Source organism: Onychostruthus taczanowskii, unplaced genomic scaffold (genome assembly GCF_017590055.1).
Source record: "Onychostruthus taczanowskii isolate IOZ18803 unplaced genomic scaffold, ASM1759005v1 scaffold20, whole genome shotgun sequence".
In the NCBI taxonomy this organism is placed as follows: Eukaryota; Metazoa; Chordata; class Aves; order Passeriformes; family Passeridae; genus Onychostruthus; species Onychostruthus taczanowskii.
The window spans coordinates 8,678,065-8,693,362 of NW_024499240.1; the positions used below are offsets into that span (position 1 = coordinate 8,678,065).

The 15,298-nt window shown below is 37.3% G+C and overlaps 1 protein-coding gene across 8 annotated transcripts in view; it reads left to right on the forward strand.

Moving 5' to 3' along the window:
• NBEAL1 (neurobeachin like 1) overlaps positions 1 to 15,298 on the forward strand; it is a 79,930-nt gene that overhangs the window by 39,044 nt on the left and 25,588 nt on the right. For all 8 annotated transcript variants that reach the window (XR_005952578.1, XR_005952579.1, XR_005952580.1 and 5 more), the window contains 19 exons: positions 801 to 886; positions 1,193 to 1,282; positions 2,772 to 2,940; positions 3,965 to 4,098; positions 4,494 to 4,653; positions 4,750 to 4,852; positions 5,562 to 5,718; positions 6,203 to 6,361; positions 6,687 to 6,846; positions 7,106 to 7,194; positions 8,002 to 8,583; positions 9,162 to 9,337; positions 9,685 to 9,838; positions 11,304 to 11,432; positions 11,749 to 12,054; positions 12,162 to 12,311; positions 13,218 to 13,375; positions 13,829 to 13,953; positions 14,772 to 14,898. Coding sequence is in view for 5 of the 8 variants with exons in the window: in XM_041403727.1 (XP_041259661.1) it covers positions 801 to 886; positions 1,193 to 1,282; positions 2,772 to 2,940; positions 3,965 to 4,098; positions 4,494 to 4,653; positions 4,750 to 4,852; positions 5,562 to 5,718; positions 6,203 to 6,361; positions 6,687 to 6,846; positions 7,106 to 7,194; positions 8,002 to 8,583; positions 9,162 to 9,337; positions 9,685 to 9,838; positions 11,304 to 11,432; positions 11,749 to 12,054; positions 12,162 to 12,311; positions 13,218 to 13,375; positions 13,829 to 13,953; positions 14,772 to 14,898 (3,214 nt within the window). In the remaining 3 variants the exon portion in view is untranslated. The remainder of the gene's footprint in view (positions 1 to 800; positions 887 to 1,192; positions 1,283 to 2,771; positions 2,941 to 3,964; positions 4,099 to 4,493; positions 4,654 to 4,749; positions 4,853 to 5,561; positions 5,719 to 6,202; positions 6,362 to 6,686; positions 6,847 to 7,105; positions 7,195 to 8,001; positions 8,584 to 9,161; positions 9,338 to 9,684; positions 9,839 to 11,303; positions 11,433 to 11,748; positions 12,055 to 12,161; positions 12,312 to 13,217; positions 13,376 to 13,828; positions 13,954 to 14,771; positions 14,899 to 15,298) is intronic.

Below are 15,298 nucleotides of genomic sequence, written 5' to 3' on the forward strand. Positions count from 1 at the left end.
AGAGCTGACCTACAGGAGAGGGCTTTAAAGCAAATAAGCTTAACATTTAATAAGTGTGTTATGAAGTTTGATTTTGAAATTTATATTTGCATAAGCTCATCTCTTTATCATATGACCAGACCTGCAAAATTAAAATGTCAGGTAATAATTTCACTTGTAAATTCTGATCTTTTGCTACCCTTTGCCCACATGTGTTTACAGTTGAGAGTCTTTAAAAGTATTGCCCTTATTTGTTAGGCCACTTAAAGGTCGTTTATGCTTGAGGTTTTTTCCATAAGAATCAAGAATTAAGTGGTCATTTCAAAGAAAATACTCTGAAAGCTATGTTGTATTGTTCAGAGTGTAAAAGGTATTAAGTTGCATAATAACTCAAGGTTGTTACAGGTTGGCATTAAAACACTTGCATCATTTAAAGGAAATATTTTGTATTGCTAAACAAAACTATCTTGAAGGTTACTAATTTTCTGGGCATTTAGGCTTGATGACAGAGATTAGTGACAAATATGAGATAGGTGTTTTTAGAGACAAACATGAGAACTGTTTGAAGGTAAAAAAAACCCTCTTCTTTGTGTAGTTTAGCTTTCCTTGTAGAATGTGTTCCTTTTTAAGCAGACCCTCTGAAATGAAGGATTTAAGTCATAGAAACTCTACTTCAAAGCACGTCTCAAATAGATATGGTTCAGACTGTCCTATTTGTTCTTCCAACAAGTTTGGTAGTATAAAATTTGCAAAGGGCGACATTAATAACCACTGGACTCTTAAAAATATGTCATATGATTTTATGTACCCTTTTACTGCAGGTCCAAACTGTTTAACTCCATGGAAGTCTCAAGAAGCTGAAGTAGCAGACCTCCCCAGTAAGGTGCTGCTTCATTATACACCAAAGGTATGAAACAGGACATAATTTCTGTTTGACTGCCCAGTGTGCGTTGCTTTCAGTGTTTGCACTGTGGCTTTTATGGGAGGATGAGGAGCAGTGAGAGCTTTATTAAACTGTGGTCTTGTGCTGACATAGGTTTGGCAAAAGGATGGAATTATTATGTACAATAGAGAATGTCAAATCTGAAATAGCCTGTGTTATATTCTAGGGGTTTCATGTTGTTTAAATACTTTAATATCAACACATTGGCACAAAATCTTGTGTTCAAGCATCTGTAGATCTTGGTGATATCATGGCTTTTTTGTTTAACAGGCCTGCAGAAATCCAATTTGCCTTGACCTGTCTGCAAATCTTTTACATGGAAGACTAACTGGAAACAAAGTAGTGAATTGGGACATCAAGGTAAATGTGTTGTGAAGAGGCAGAACCTGATGTAAAAATGACAGTGGTTGTGTATGTTCATCTAACTTTTGGAATGGTGGAAGTTACTATCATAATGCAAATTATATTTAACAGATGCACTATGTTTTTATACTGAGAATTCATGGGCTAATGCTGTAGCTGGAGTAGTGTTGCATTTACTTTACATTTATTGAGAACTTATGTGGGCCACTGTTTTTACTGTCACAGTACAGGAGGATATTTTGTGGTACCTGACAATTCTTCATAATAATGTTGAATTCATGTTGTGTATCAAGAGCATTTTGTCATCTCTAGGGAATTCTGTCATGGTTTTCTTGCTGTCATAAACTTTGAGTTAGATGAAGATTAGTAGGGTTTAGTTAACACTTGTGACTTGTCAGTAGAATACCACATTTTTTCATCTTGTGGAAAATGTATGCACTATAAATAAGATCTGCCATTTTTCCCAGAACTGTGAACAACTGACTGTACTGGCAAACTGATTAATAAGAAAAATATTGTTGGAGCTACACTATACATATCCACTGTGCACATACCTCAGGGTACATATCCACTGTGCATATCTCTACAATCACTTGCTGAGACTAATGTTAAGAAAATTCGGACACTCGTTAGTTAATTTTGCTATGATATGAGTAGTTCTAAAATACTTCAGTTTGTCCTCTTTGCGCAGTAATGGCTCCACAGTGTTTGTCTCTGGACCAAGCTGGGGAAATGAGTGGGTGTCTCTGACTAGCTTGCTGAGACCCTGATTTTGAATTGATTTGAAGTGGTTGTGAATCACTTCTATAAATCTTGTGGTTGGAATATACGATACCTTATCACAAGAAGCATTGTTTGAATAACAGAATCCAGAATCAGTTACATTGGAAATGTCCTCTGAGGTCATCAAGTCCAACCTGTGACCAAACACCATCTCGTTACTAGACTGTGGCACTAAGTGCCAAATCCAGTCAGTCCTTAACCACCTCCAGGGACTGTCTTGTGCTATCTCCACTTGTGAGAAGGAGGGGGAAAAATGGGACTTCGGAGATTTGAGTTTTAAGGAGAGGCTTAGAATTGATGTATGTGTAGAATTAGTAAAAAAAAATAAATTAATTTATTTAATTGCCTGAAGTTGAAATGTTGCAGGAAGATGATTAAAGCAGAGAGGTGTTAATCTTACAGTCTTCTCTTCATGCTTGCTGCGAATAACTTAGAAATCAGAGAAATGTTTTTCCTGGGTTTCAAATATGTTTAGCAGAAGAGTGTTCCTAAGTTTTTGTGTCCTTCAGTTTTCAGTGTTTGTATGGGGGTGGGGAGGAAGGGAGTGTACAAAATGTTCTTTCAGAACAAGAGCTGACATGATGGTCCATGTGTAAGTGGCCTGTGAGACATTCTGAGACTCCTGTATGCAGAGTAAACTTTTGCTATAGTGGAAGGGATTTTATTTATGGTGATGTTTATCCTGCCTTTTCTCTTGATTCAGGATATGATCAACTGTATTGGTGGAATGAATGTGCTGTTTCCATTGCTGGAACAGATCAGCTTTCTTGGTGCACAGATGCCTGAGAAGTCTGAAGGAGAAACTCTGCCTCCAGAGCTTGTAACTCCTGTAGAGGGTGACTGGGTGGTGTTTTCATCCCCAAAGGCATCAGGTAGGAAAGTGAAGCTGAAGTGAACTAATTTTTAAGCTTGATTTTACAAGTCCTTTTTTGAATTACAGAAGTCTGTTTATTGTGTGCTGAATTTTCCAGAGGGTCTATGTAAAGCTGAAAGACACTTTCTGTTCCTAGATACCTGACATGGATACTGAATACCAGTTCAGCACTATCGAAAAAAAATATAGTATACTTCAAGTATAGATATATTTAATGGCATTATTTTTCTTTTCATGATTTACTGTTATGGGTGCCAAGGTATGACATTGTTTTAATTTCTATTCTGATTATTTTGAGAAATTATGTTTGATGTAAAACTTACTAATACCAATAGGAGAAGCTTTCCTGCAGCTTGAGTGCTGGGTCACATAGCCACGTGGGAACAGCAGCATCAGAACTGCACTATTTAGCCTTTAGCCAAACTTATATTTTGTTAATAAAATACTCAGGCTCCTACCTTTTCCACACATAGTTACATTTTGGATTAAAATAAAAAGAAACTGAAAGGATGCTTTCAGAATAGATTTTTTTAAAAGCTTTGCTAATATTGAGAATTAATTTGACCTTGACAAAAACCACTGAGAAATCAGACCTTGTAAGTCAGAACATTACTTTTTTTCAAAAATGAAATGATGGAGAAGAGTAAAAAAAAAAAAATACATCTTCTCTATGTCTCTAATTTTTTTGCATGCCATGGATGGGAACTGTCAGTTGACAGCTACAGAAGGAAAATAACTGTAGCATATGCAAATGATTGTAACAAAGAAGTTTGTAACCTGCAGCCATGGATGAAGCAACTGAAGTCAGGACTGAGATCACTTTGTTCTGGAGAGGCATGCAATGGCTATGATTCTGCACAGGAAAAAAATCTAAAGACAGGCTACAACTAAGGAACAGGAGTTGAGAAGTTCAGGAAGTAGTGAGGAATATCAACACTTGATTTTACTTTTTCTCCTCTATTTTTATGCAGTGATCCAATGATAAACCATAAGACTTTTGCTACTGTTGTTCTGTTCTGCAGAAGCACGTCTGGAGAAGAACATAGTTGCGACTTTCATCTTGATGATAAAGCACTTCATTCAGGGACATCATGTTAATCAAGAAAACCTCATTCACTCCCATGGAGTTGCCACCCTAGGAGCCTTGTTACAGAAGGTGGGCAAACTTGAGAAACATCATTACTAATGAATTTTGTGGATGTGGTCCTGATCATTTTGAAGCATAGCCAGAATGCCAGTCTTTAAAGGCCTCCTTAGTAGGAATTTTCTTTCTTGTGTTTCTGAAAGCAAAAAGGTGTGAGAAGTTGGTATTTATCTGCAAAGTGAAATACAGTCTTTCATTTCTTTTCATGTTGTGCTTTTTAGATACAGATTTTGTGTTGTTTGGTTATTCAAATGAGACTACTTTTGTATTTACTGTATTGCTTTAATGGCACAGACATTGCTCCTTTTGTGGAAGACAAAAAAATGGAAGCTTAAGTTTCTTTCAAAATCAAATTTTATTAGGACATTCAGTATTTTGAGTGCTAACACCTGTTGTTATTTTGCAAGGTGCCAAGCATCTTAATGGATGTGAATGTCCTGATGGCTGTACAGTTGCTGATAGAGCAAGTCTCAGTTGAAAAGAACATGCAGCTTTTGCAACAGATGTATCACCACTTACTTTTTGACTTCAGCATCTGGAACAGTGGTGACTTTCCCTTCAGAATCGGTGAGCTCTTGGCCTCAGGTAACTGTGTGAAGACACAGGACTCTTCACATGACACAAATCTTTATCTGGGTTCTAAAAGAAAACTTTATGTTGTAGGACATATACAGTATCTTTCTACAATCATCAAGGACAGTAGAAGGCTATTCAGAAAGAAGTATGGTGTGCAGTTTCTTCTAGACACACTCAGGATTTATTATGGGTATGAGTTTTACTACTTCTGACTCCTCATTTATTTTATGTGGCTCTTGGGGTTTTTTGCCATCGTTCTAATGAGAAAATTAAAAAATAAAACTGCAGGTGGGATTTTAGCGGTTGATTTCGTTTACAAAATTGCGTTCATTTTTTTTCCCATTTAACTTACTACTTTGCCTTGCCTTGAATTTTCATGCTAAGATTATGTCAAATTTGTCAGTGACACTAGGAGTGCTTGTAAAGTAATTAAAACCAAAAAAATTGTAGGACTGTGCTCAACAATGCAAATTAACATAGATCATTACCATTATAAAAAGTTTAGCATTTTAAGTTCTTTCAAATGTTTGCAGAATTTGAAGTAGGACTTCTTTAGAAATTTAAAATTTTAACCTTTCAGTGCTGATGATTTAGATCTGCTTATGAATATAATCATGTGTTTGAGGAGGATTGGCTAGAGACTTTGCTGTTTCCTGTGGGAGGTGGGAACCTGCAATCCTGACCTGTATCCAGATCTGTACAAGTCTACATTTCAGGGCTTTGATAGGCTTGCAAAGTCTGATCTGATTATTACTGTTCAGTTGCTTGAGTTCAGTAAAAATTTAGAACTTTGCATGATGCCTGGGTAGATGAAAGATTACCAAAGTGGCACCATCAAATTGCTATACATGAGCCATGAGGACCTTCCTTAGGTTGCCTTTCTGGTCGTTGGCAAACAGGACTGGTTGTAAAGATGGTGATCTGGCTCCTGATGACCTGAGGACAATACGGACATCCCTGTATGGACTGATCAAATATTTCCTGAGCAAAGGTGGAGCACATGAAGAAATTCAGAGCATTGTCGGATACATAGCTGCCACCAGTGACGAGGAGCAGGTATGTAACACAGCGTAAATTAATAGTTTAAACTGGACATGATCTGGTTTTGCATCTTGGCTTTTAGAAATCTTGCTTTGTGTACTTAAAAGAAGGGTGAGCAAAGAGGAAAATGACCACAAGCAAAAGTTAACTGATGTGTGGTTCTGTTCAGATGTAGGTAAGATAAGGATGAACCATTAGAAAAGTGATCTTAGTTTACAAAACAAAATGAGTTGACTTCCAACTGACCAGGAGTTGTGGTCCTGTAATTTTTATTTTGTGGCATCAGCAGCACTTGAACTTGCTTTGTGATCCTGCTTAATATGATAAGGTGTTCTGTAGAGTGAAAAAATGTATTAAAGTTGTTTAAATGCAGTAATACTGAGCAACAAAATGTCTGTTAACCAGCAAAAGTAAAACTTAAAAACCAAGAAAATTTTCCTAAAACAAAGCATGAAATCTAAATGAACTGGGTATTAATTTGGTTGTCTTAATTTTGTAGCTCTGTGGAATTTTGGACGTTCTCTTCAGCCTACTTCATTCCAGTCCAGCCCCAGACCAGCTTTTTTTATTGCTCTTTGAACCAGGGAATGCTGATATTCTTTATGCTCTGTTATTGCATCAAAGATACTCTGACAGGCTTAGAGAACTTGTGTTCAAGGTAATGAATTGAATTATATGTTCCTAAATTAATCAATTGAACATCAATTTGTGTTTTCCATGTAGAAGTGTATGTACTTACTAAGATACTTATCATCCAAGTTTGCCTTTTTCTTTTCTCTTATGTTAGCTAGATGGCATTGTCACAAAGGAATTGGTGTTCTCCTAAAGTAGTGGGATCTTTAAAAAAACTATCCGTGTTGTTTGAGTTAGTTCATCAAGTAAACTTTAAAAACTGTGGACCAGCATGTTATATCATACACAAGTTTGAGAGATACGGATGCTTTTTGTGCTCAATTTGCATTTGTGTCTACTTTTCCTTACAGATCATGGAAGAGATGCTGAAATGCACCAAAGTTTATGAGCGGAGCAAGCACCGCATGAGACTCAGAGAAGTGGGGTACTCCGGGCTGGGACTCCTTCTGAATGAATCCCCAGTTACCGTTTCTCTTATTAAAAACCTTCTTAACCAAGTTCTTTATGCAGGTAATTGCATTAGTACACTTCTGCTGCTCAGGGGCCCACATCCCTGGTTTTTGTTGAGGAAAGCCAGAGATGTTACTTGTAGAGCTGTTCTGTTCAGAGTTCCCATTAGTCTCAGCTAACATTTTCTCACTTCCCTGGAGTTTGCTCCTTTTACTATCCTGGATGCAGTCATAACTTCCAATGCAATTTTTAAATATTTATCTATTACATTCTCTTGTGTGATATTGCTTATGGTGGCTTTTTTCTTTCTTCCCTACAGATCCTGCTGTGAATTATAAAGATCTCCTAGCTGTAGTGTACCTGGCTCATAGATCAGATATAAACATGAGAGTGATTATCTGTAGAAAGGTTAGTTGTCTTCTTTAGAACTGGAATACTGTCCTTCAAGCCTATAAACTGTACAGTGTGATAACTATATTATTTCTTTGAAACACAGTGGCAATATTTGTTGTTACTATTTTCTTTAGCAATGATTTATTTTAAAAATTAGACCCATCTGTCACTTACTGTTGAATTTTGTGTACTCAAGTACTTTTAAAAGCCAAATCAAAAAGTGAAGCCTCTATTATGATTCTCAAGTAGCTTGTATTTTCTACAGGTTTGAGATAGTAGATTCCTTGAATTACTGAGTTTTCTCAAAGCTTGTATCACTGGAATTAGTACTGAATCGTAGCTGTGAGACACCATCTATTAAGGTTTCCCAAAACAAAGAAGTGAAACTATAATGTGTACTATCAGTAAGCTATTAATACTACAAGTTTATTGATAGTTTCTAATCAAGCATATTTTCTATTAAAGAATTTTTTAGACTATGGGTGAATGGGATTATTTATTGAGATAACTGGCTTTTGAAGGAATTGTTGCAGAAGAGTTGCTGAGATATGGCAACTTACCAATATGGTTTGATAGCTTCTTTTCTCCCCTACTCCTGAGAATTTTTTACTTTTTACTTCTTTTTTTCTCAAATATATATATTTTTAATGAGGAAAAATTACTTTGTGGCTGGTTTGCTTATTAGCCTATTATGGCACTTTATATAAGGTTGTAAGAAAAGTAAAGAAGTTGTAAGATTGTAAAATATTTAATTGGATAGCCAGATGGATGCAGTTACAAGCTAAAATTAATGTGTGGATATGGGATATCTTTTGTCCTTAGATTTTGCACCTTTTGCATTCCCAATTGGATGCAGCAGAACAGATTTCTCAGCAGCTGGGCTGGCAGGACACTTTGGTTAGACTATTCCTGAAAGAAAACTCAGAGGTCCGGATTGGCTTTAAGGAGAACAGGACTGGTTCCTCCAGGGAAGAGGATAAAAAACTTCCTACTGAAGAGCTTCAGAAGCATCAAGCTGATAAGACAGAGAGAGAGAAAACTGGCAGCTTTGCATCAGTTAATGGTCTCTTTGATCAGTGGAGTTTAGAAGACAACAAATCCCTGGACGTCCCTGCCCATTTCTCTGTGATGCCGCTGGAAGATGCACCCACAGCAGAGATGTCTTTCAGTTCGCAGGGCCGAGAAGAGCTGTGGCACAGTAATCCTTCACATTTGAGTTTAGATTTGTCCAGTGTTGACTCTTATGAACTGGCTGATGTTGGGAATCAGATGACAGACAGCCAGCCCAGCACTCCCTCACCCACAGAGAGCACAAAGCCCTTCTCTGGGCAGCCTGACAAAGAGCCGGGTGTTACGAATGATGTGGGTTTCGCTGCTGAGCTTTCTCTCTTTGAAAATCAAGGAGTAAGTAACTACCTGACTGGTTTCTCTAGCTGTTGGAAATTTCATTTTGTTCTTTCAATCTCTCTAATGAATGATTATTACTTTTATTTGTCTCTCCTATCATCCAACAGGATAATGAACAAAATGAAATGGCCCTTTTATAGGGAAATGGGGTACTTCCTTTTGTAATGTGTCTTTTTTTTTTGATTGTCCACTTGGGGTAGCTTTGGTGTTTAAAAAAAAAAGAACAAACAAAAAAATACGGCCAACCTCCCAACCACAAGAAACCACAAAAAAAACCCCTGCAAACTCTTCTCCCTCTGTATTTAAACATCCTTTATCATTCAGAGGAGGTATGGAGCAGACTTGCTGTGAAAAAATCAAGAGTGGCTAAAGGCAGCTTGGTTTACATCATACAAGCAAGCTACAGTCTCTTATATTTGTGTTTTCGTGAGCTTTTCAATTGGACTTTAGAGTCCAGTTGAAGACTGCAGAGTTTCAAATGTTGAAACATGGAAGCATAAGGGCTGTGATTAATAAGAAATGTTTTGAAGGTTTTCTATACTAGAAGGGCTTTAAATATGTCACTTCTTTTGCAGGGGAGTGATAATGAACTCCTGCAGTTACTCACAGACATCCTACTGTGTATAATGTGGAAAGGTATTGAAAAATCTGATGATGATGCTTGGATTGAGAGAGGACAGGTGTTCTCTGCTCTCACCAAACTGGGGATGTCCAACGAGTTGCTGCGGCCTTCTGATGAAATAAAACTCAAGTGAGTGTACAGTTCATCCCTTTTGAGAGTAAACAGAAGTGAGGGACATGAGTGAAGCTGGGAAGAGATGGGTGTTTCCCCACAATATGTACTTTTCTCTGCTGTCTCTTCACATACTGTCAGAAATATATTCCTGTACCTGTTTAGGAGGTGTGTCTTGAGGCCAGAAGGTTTTAAAACTATCACTGTTTTCATCAGTCTCTCAATCGCTTTTATCTCATTGGCTTATCAAGAAGATGGCAGTTATGTAACTGCAGACTGAGATTCAATTAAATACTTAATTGGATTTTTTTAAAGCCACTTACACTCAGAACATGTATTACTTTGGGATTTTGTTTTCCATGCAGCTTGCTGGAGAAGATGTTAGAATGGTCAGTCACTGATAACAGAGATTCAAAAGCTCTCCCTACACATGCTGAAAATGCCTTCAAGCTCTTGCTAATTGTACAAGGTTTCCTGCAGGCAGAAGGACTCATTAATTCAAATTTATGGACAGAAAAGGTACGGTAACTGCATAATGGAAGTACTGTATATGGGCTGAAATGCTAACAAGAGAGTTGTTGGTTTGGATACTGTCACCCTTCCAGTCATATTAAACCACAGATATTACAGAGTAAGGATTTATAGTGGAATGGATTAGAGTGCCCCTTCATGAATAAAAATGTGAATATTTACCACAGGGAATATAGTAAATTTTGCAAATTAAGTAGACATGTAAGTAGTACTCTTTACTGAGAATCCAGGTTTCTTCAGACTGGAGAAATATTTAGAAAATGTAAAAGCTAATGAAACAGCATCAGTTGTAGCCTAAGCAGATTTTGCACTGTTTATCAGCATTTATATGACTCTCTGAGCATCCTGAACGAAAGACCAGCTGAAACTCTGCTCTTGGTTGCAAGTTGGGAAATGTCACTTCTGGGTTTTGACCCATAGTTTCAATGGATAAATTATACCTCAACATTTATGTGATCTCTGGCACTGGTCATGCTTCCTTCACAATCTGAGTTGTCATTGATTTTCAGTTTTTCTAAGCAAAAAAAGAGATTATATGGAAACCTAATTATTTCTCTAGAAATCCTTAAAAATATTTTGTAAGACTACTTCCTTTAAGAAAAATACATAATGTCAAGGGTTGTTAACACAGTAATTCCTCTGCTGTTCTCCAAAATGCCTGCTTATAAGTAAACATAGCTTAAAGCTTTAAATTGCTTTTTTTAAAAAAAAAGTTTCTTCTTGTTAAAAGCTTTACCTTCTGTTGTGAGACCTAATTAGAATGAGAACTTTGGAGTGATGAGAATTGTGCTTCTTTGCAACTCTGAGTTGAAAATAACAGTACTTTCATAGATTGTCTTCTTCTGTGCCCAGGGAGAATTTGAAGCACTGTAATATCTTAAATAGGATATTTCAGTCAGAATAATTTTACATTTGAGTAATTTGTTAGAGAGTATATCAAGGTGTATTAGTTTTAAACAAACACATCTGGATAGTGAAATGTGCTGTTTGCCTTGGGAATACCCACCCTTCACAAGGCTTGTGTCACTTTTGCTATCTAAATACTGACAGAAAGAAGTGCCTAGAGTGGAGCTTTTTAAGTTTTCTAAGGATATGGCATTTACTGGAGTTAATTTATAGGAAAAACAGTAAGGATATATATACTCTCTCTCTCCCTCTCCCTCTACACACACACATGCGCAGAGGTATGTATATGTACTTTATTTAGGGGACATACTTGACTTAATGTACTGAGCTAGGTAGATTTTTATTGTCAGGAATTTCTTTAAATTACTGGTTTAACTGCAGTGTTCTTGGATGATTTTCTGGGTTTGGTTAAGTTACAAATGTGAACACAGCCTCTTCTTCGGCCCTTTGAAATGATTGGGTCTCCAGCTAGGGTAGTTACTGTTACTTTTATTTCAGTTTATTTGATTTATTTTAATGTTGTGCTAATTTTATGTTTCTTTAATAGCTCTTGGAAGAACTAGTGACTCTCATGGATAGTCTGTCAGTCTGGTACTCTGCTGGCCTAGAAGCAATTAGGCTTTCACAGGTGCAAGTCCAGCTGCTCCTTGGATTTATTGCACAAGACAACTTACAGGTTTGTTGCAAATTCTTGCAAGTGGTACTACTTGAGTTTTAAGGGCACATTTGATGTAACTGTTGTGTTTTTTGGGAGAGCTGCTCATACCAGTGAGCAGACCTGTGGCAGTCCCTCATCCTTCTGTTGGGAAGATGTTTTATTGGTTCTTAGCTTTTGCAGGTTTACTCTACAGTCTTGTCAGCATGCACCTGTGGAGCACAAGAAAGAGGTAGAGGACTTCTGTTTGAGGATGGGAATATGAAGGCAGGAGTGGCAGGAAAAAGATGGGTGCTCAAGGAGGATCACATTCCTTTTTTGCTGTTTGTTTTTGTAGGTCTGTGCTATGGCAGCAGCCAAACTAAACACCCTCCTTCAGACCAAAGTAATTGAGAGCCAGCCTGAAGCGTGCTACCTCCTGGGGAAGTTGGAAGGCATTTTGAGTAGGTCAATTGAAGAGAAGACAGAAACTTACTCATTTTTGATTCCCCTTGTTCGGACATTGGTATCCAAGGTTTATGAACTTCTCTTTATGAATCTGCACCTTCCTTCATTGCCCCCTACCAATGGCAGCCCATCTTTCTTTGAGGACTTTCAAGAATACTGCAGATCTGACGAGTGGCAAGTTTATATTGACAAATATGTAAGTAATGAATTCTTTTTCTATCATTTACCCCCTCTTTTCAGCCATGAAAGCAGAGGAACCCATTCAGAAATCATGATACTTTTTGTTTTGTTTTGGTGAGCCAGATTATTCCAAATATGAAGCAATATGAAGAGAATTCATTCAGACATGATAATGAGCAGATGGCACTTTATTGGAAAGATTGTTATGAAGCATTTATGGTGAACATGCACAAGCGAGACCGGGAAAGAGGAGAAAGTAAACTTAAATTTCAGGTAAGGTTTTCAGTGAGTGCAAGGTTCTCTTAAAAGAACTCTCTTCAGAGTTGCCTTCTAAAAGATGGTGAAAATTAATTTCAGGATGATCCACTTCACGTAACTGTAAACAGGTTAATTTAATTAAGATTTTATGGGCAGTGGGACCATATGCACTTCTAGCATATGCTTTGTAGTTCTGCTCTGTTAAGAGTCTTACATGCAATCAAAGTAATTTCAGTATATTAGGCCTTCCTTTTCACGAGGTAGAAATATGCTCAGCCATAAGCTACATCCTCTTTGATTTGTGTTTCGAATTATTAAAACCTGATTTCTATTATGAGCTGTTTGTTTGGGGTTTTTTAAAAACCCTATTTCAATACAACTAAAGCATTTACAACAGTAAATGATTCGTACTTAATGTGTGGAAAAATTACTTCTAAACTGACCTTTCTATATAAGGTCCAGATTGAGTTTCAGCATTAGAGCTAACTGGTAATTAATTGCAGGCAATATCACAGTGAAGTTACATGTCTCTTTGCTTTCTTAATAACAAAACTTGTAGGTCTATTTTATTCGAATAGCTAAAGGAAAAATACAATGAGAATCACATTCAAGAATACCAGAATTTAAGAAAAATCTTACCTATTATAGAAGGATTTCTAATACTGACTGCTTTTCTGATGATGAAAAATTGCTTTAGTGTGGATTCAGCATTGATGATAATGCTGTCTCCACATCTTTAAATTAAAGTCTGGCACTATTTCTTCTAGGTCTAAATTTCTTTCCAAAGTATTACCTTAAAAATTCATAATATTTTATTGCTAAACCTTTTCTGTTTCTTCTTGTTTTCTGAGCATTCTTGGAAAGCTGTTTTCCGAGGTCAGAGTTAACTCAGTGCTAGATGTATTTGCAATGGTCTTTCAGGAGCACTTTGTGGAGCCGTTCAGCAGAAAGGCTCGGCAGGAAAACCTGCGGTACAACAGTATGCTCAAACAGCTGAGCAGTCAGCACACAGCCACGCTGAGGCAGTGGAGAGCAGCCCAGCTGTACTTGTTCTCTGAGCGTGGGCCTTGGGCTGAAAGGTGAGACTGGAGTTCCTAAACTGGGTGTGATTCTTAAAAGGAATTTCCTCACTGTTTCATGTGGTTAAAACCAGGTCAGATTGACTGCAATAACCGTGCTTGAGATGTACAGTCTTGAGTGACAGGACAATAGGAAATGGCCTCAAGTCGTGTCGGGGAATGTTCTTATTAGAAAGTGATTTTGGGGTGATGGTAGTTTGTCCGTTGCACTTTATGCTCTTGAGCATCTCTTCCAACCTTGCTAATTCTGTGAAAAGAAATACTGTTTGCAAAATAGAGTGATGATCAGAGCTGCAATGTGAAACAAAAGCAATAAACTGCATTTTAATATTTTATTTTTTACAATGTACAAGTGGATGACCAGTATTTTTCTAAATATGCACTCTTTTGTAATCGGCTCATTCCTGCAGGTTATTAGTCAGATTGTTTTTATGAATATTCTTGTTTTCTTAGGAAACAGCGTCCTGGTCACTGGAAACTTTCAAACGTGGAAAATTTTTCACGTATGAGACTAAAACTAGTGCAGAATTACAACTTCAACTCTCATCAGGATGCTAGTGACCTGAGAGATAATTTAGGTAAAGTTGTATTTGCTGTCTCACTTGAGTTCTTACCAGAGAAAGGTACTCACTTTCCTCTTTGTGTTTAATAAGCAGTATATGCTTATATCCTTAGATCTTGATTTTTCTTTATTTCATCTGTAGTGAAGTCTATATTGTGAGGGTGGTTCTTTGACCTGAAACAGCATTTTCCTACTGAATAGAATTTGTTTGGCCTGGTTCATTGAAGTGTGGGATTTTGTTGCACAATAAATAAAAGTCAACTCCTTTGTTTTACGATAAGAAGTCCTACAACTTTCTTGTATGAGATTATTTCTTCAAGAAAGAAGCAAAGAGATTATAGCAAGCAGTGTTTGTTCAAAGCCTTTTAGAATTTGTGGCTAAAATGTGTAGATAGGAAGTGCTTTGTTTCAGAAGTGTGCCAAACAGCTGAGTTAGGGGTGTAGCTGTTAAGTTTGGTGTATTGGATATCAAGGCTCAAGCAAAAAAACACTCACAAAACACTCCTGTAAACCCACGTGACCAAAAAGCAAACACAGTGCATTTCTATTAAATCTGTATGATTTAGCAATGTCTGGAAAAAGATTGCAAAATACTTTAAGTGTCCACATCAGAATTCAAGTTAATTTTTATCAGGTGTATGTGTTGTCATAATTTTCAGTGTAGCTCAAGGATTGTTTGTACTGTTCTGCTTAACCACAAAAATATATAAGAAGCCTGGTTGCTTCTTACTTGGTTAAAACCAAAATTCAGCTGTAGAAGACAGGCTTAGTAGGTTAAATTTCCAAAGGTATTGTAGCAGAAAAAGTTATGAGCTATAACTCTATTTGTGCTAGGTGTGCACCAGACACAGCCCTCTAGTGAGTCTCTGCTTCTGGAGGTGGTGAAGCAGGTGAAAGTGAGTGACTTGGAAGATGATGTTCTGGAGCTACCAGAAGAGGACACAGCGGCCAGTTCCAATTTGTAAGTAGAACAGGATAAACAATTGTCATTTGTTTCTGTGTTAGGGATAAGGAGTGAGAAACAACTTTGGGAGTTGAATAGCATCTGAAGTTCCTTCTTTCTCTGGCCTTAACAATTCAATCCAAGGCAGTTTTGATCAGCAAAGTTGCTGTTGGGTTTATCGTTGTCACCATTGAGACAAGAAAAACCCTAGGGAAAAGGAGCCACAGTAGATGTTTATGAGAATCCATTAGTGATTCACTGCTCACAGGTGGGCTACAGAATTGTTAAGGCTTTTCTACTGTGTATATTGACCATAATTCTCAGGAGGCAATCTGCTGTGTAAGGACATGGACCAGATTGGAACTGCCTCGTGTCTATAGTTGCCATGGTCATTCACTCCGCTGTCAGCTGCATAGCT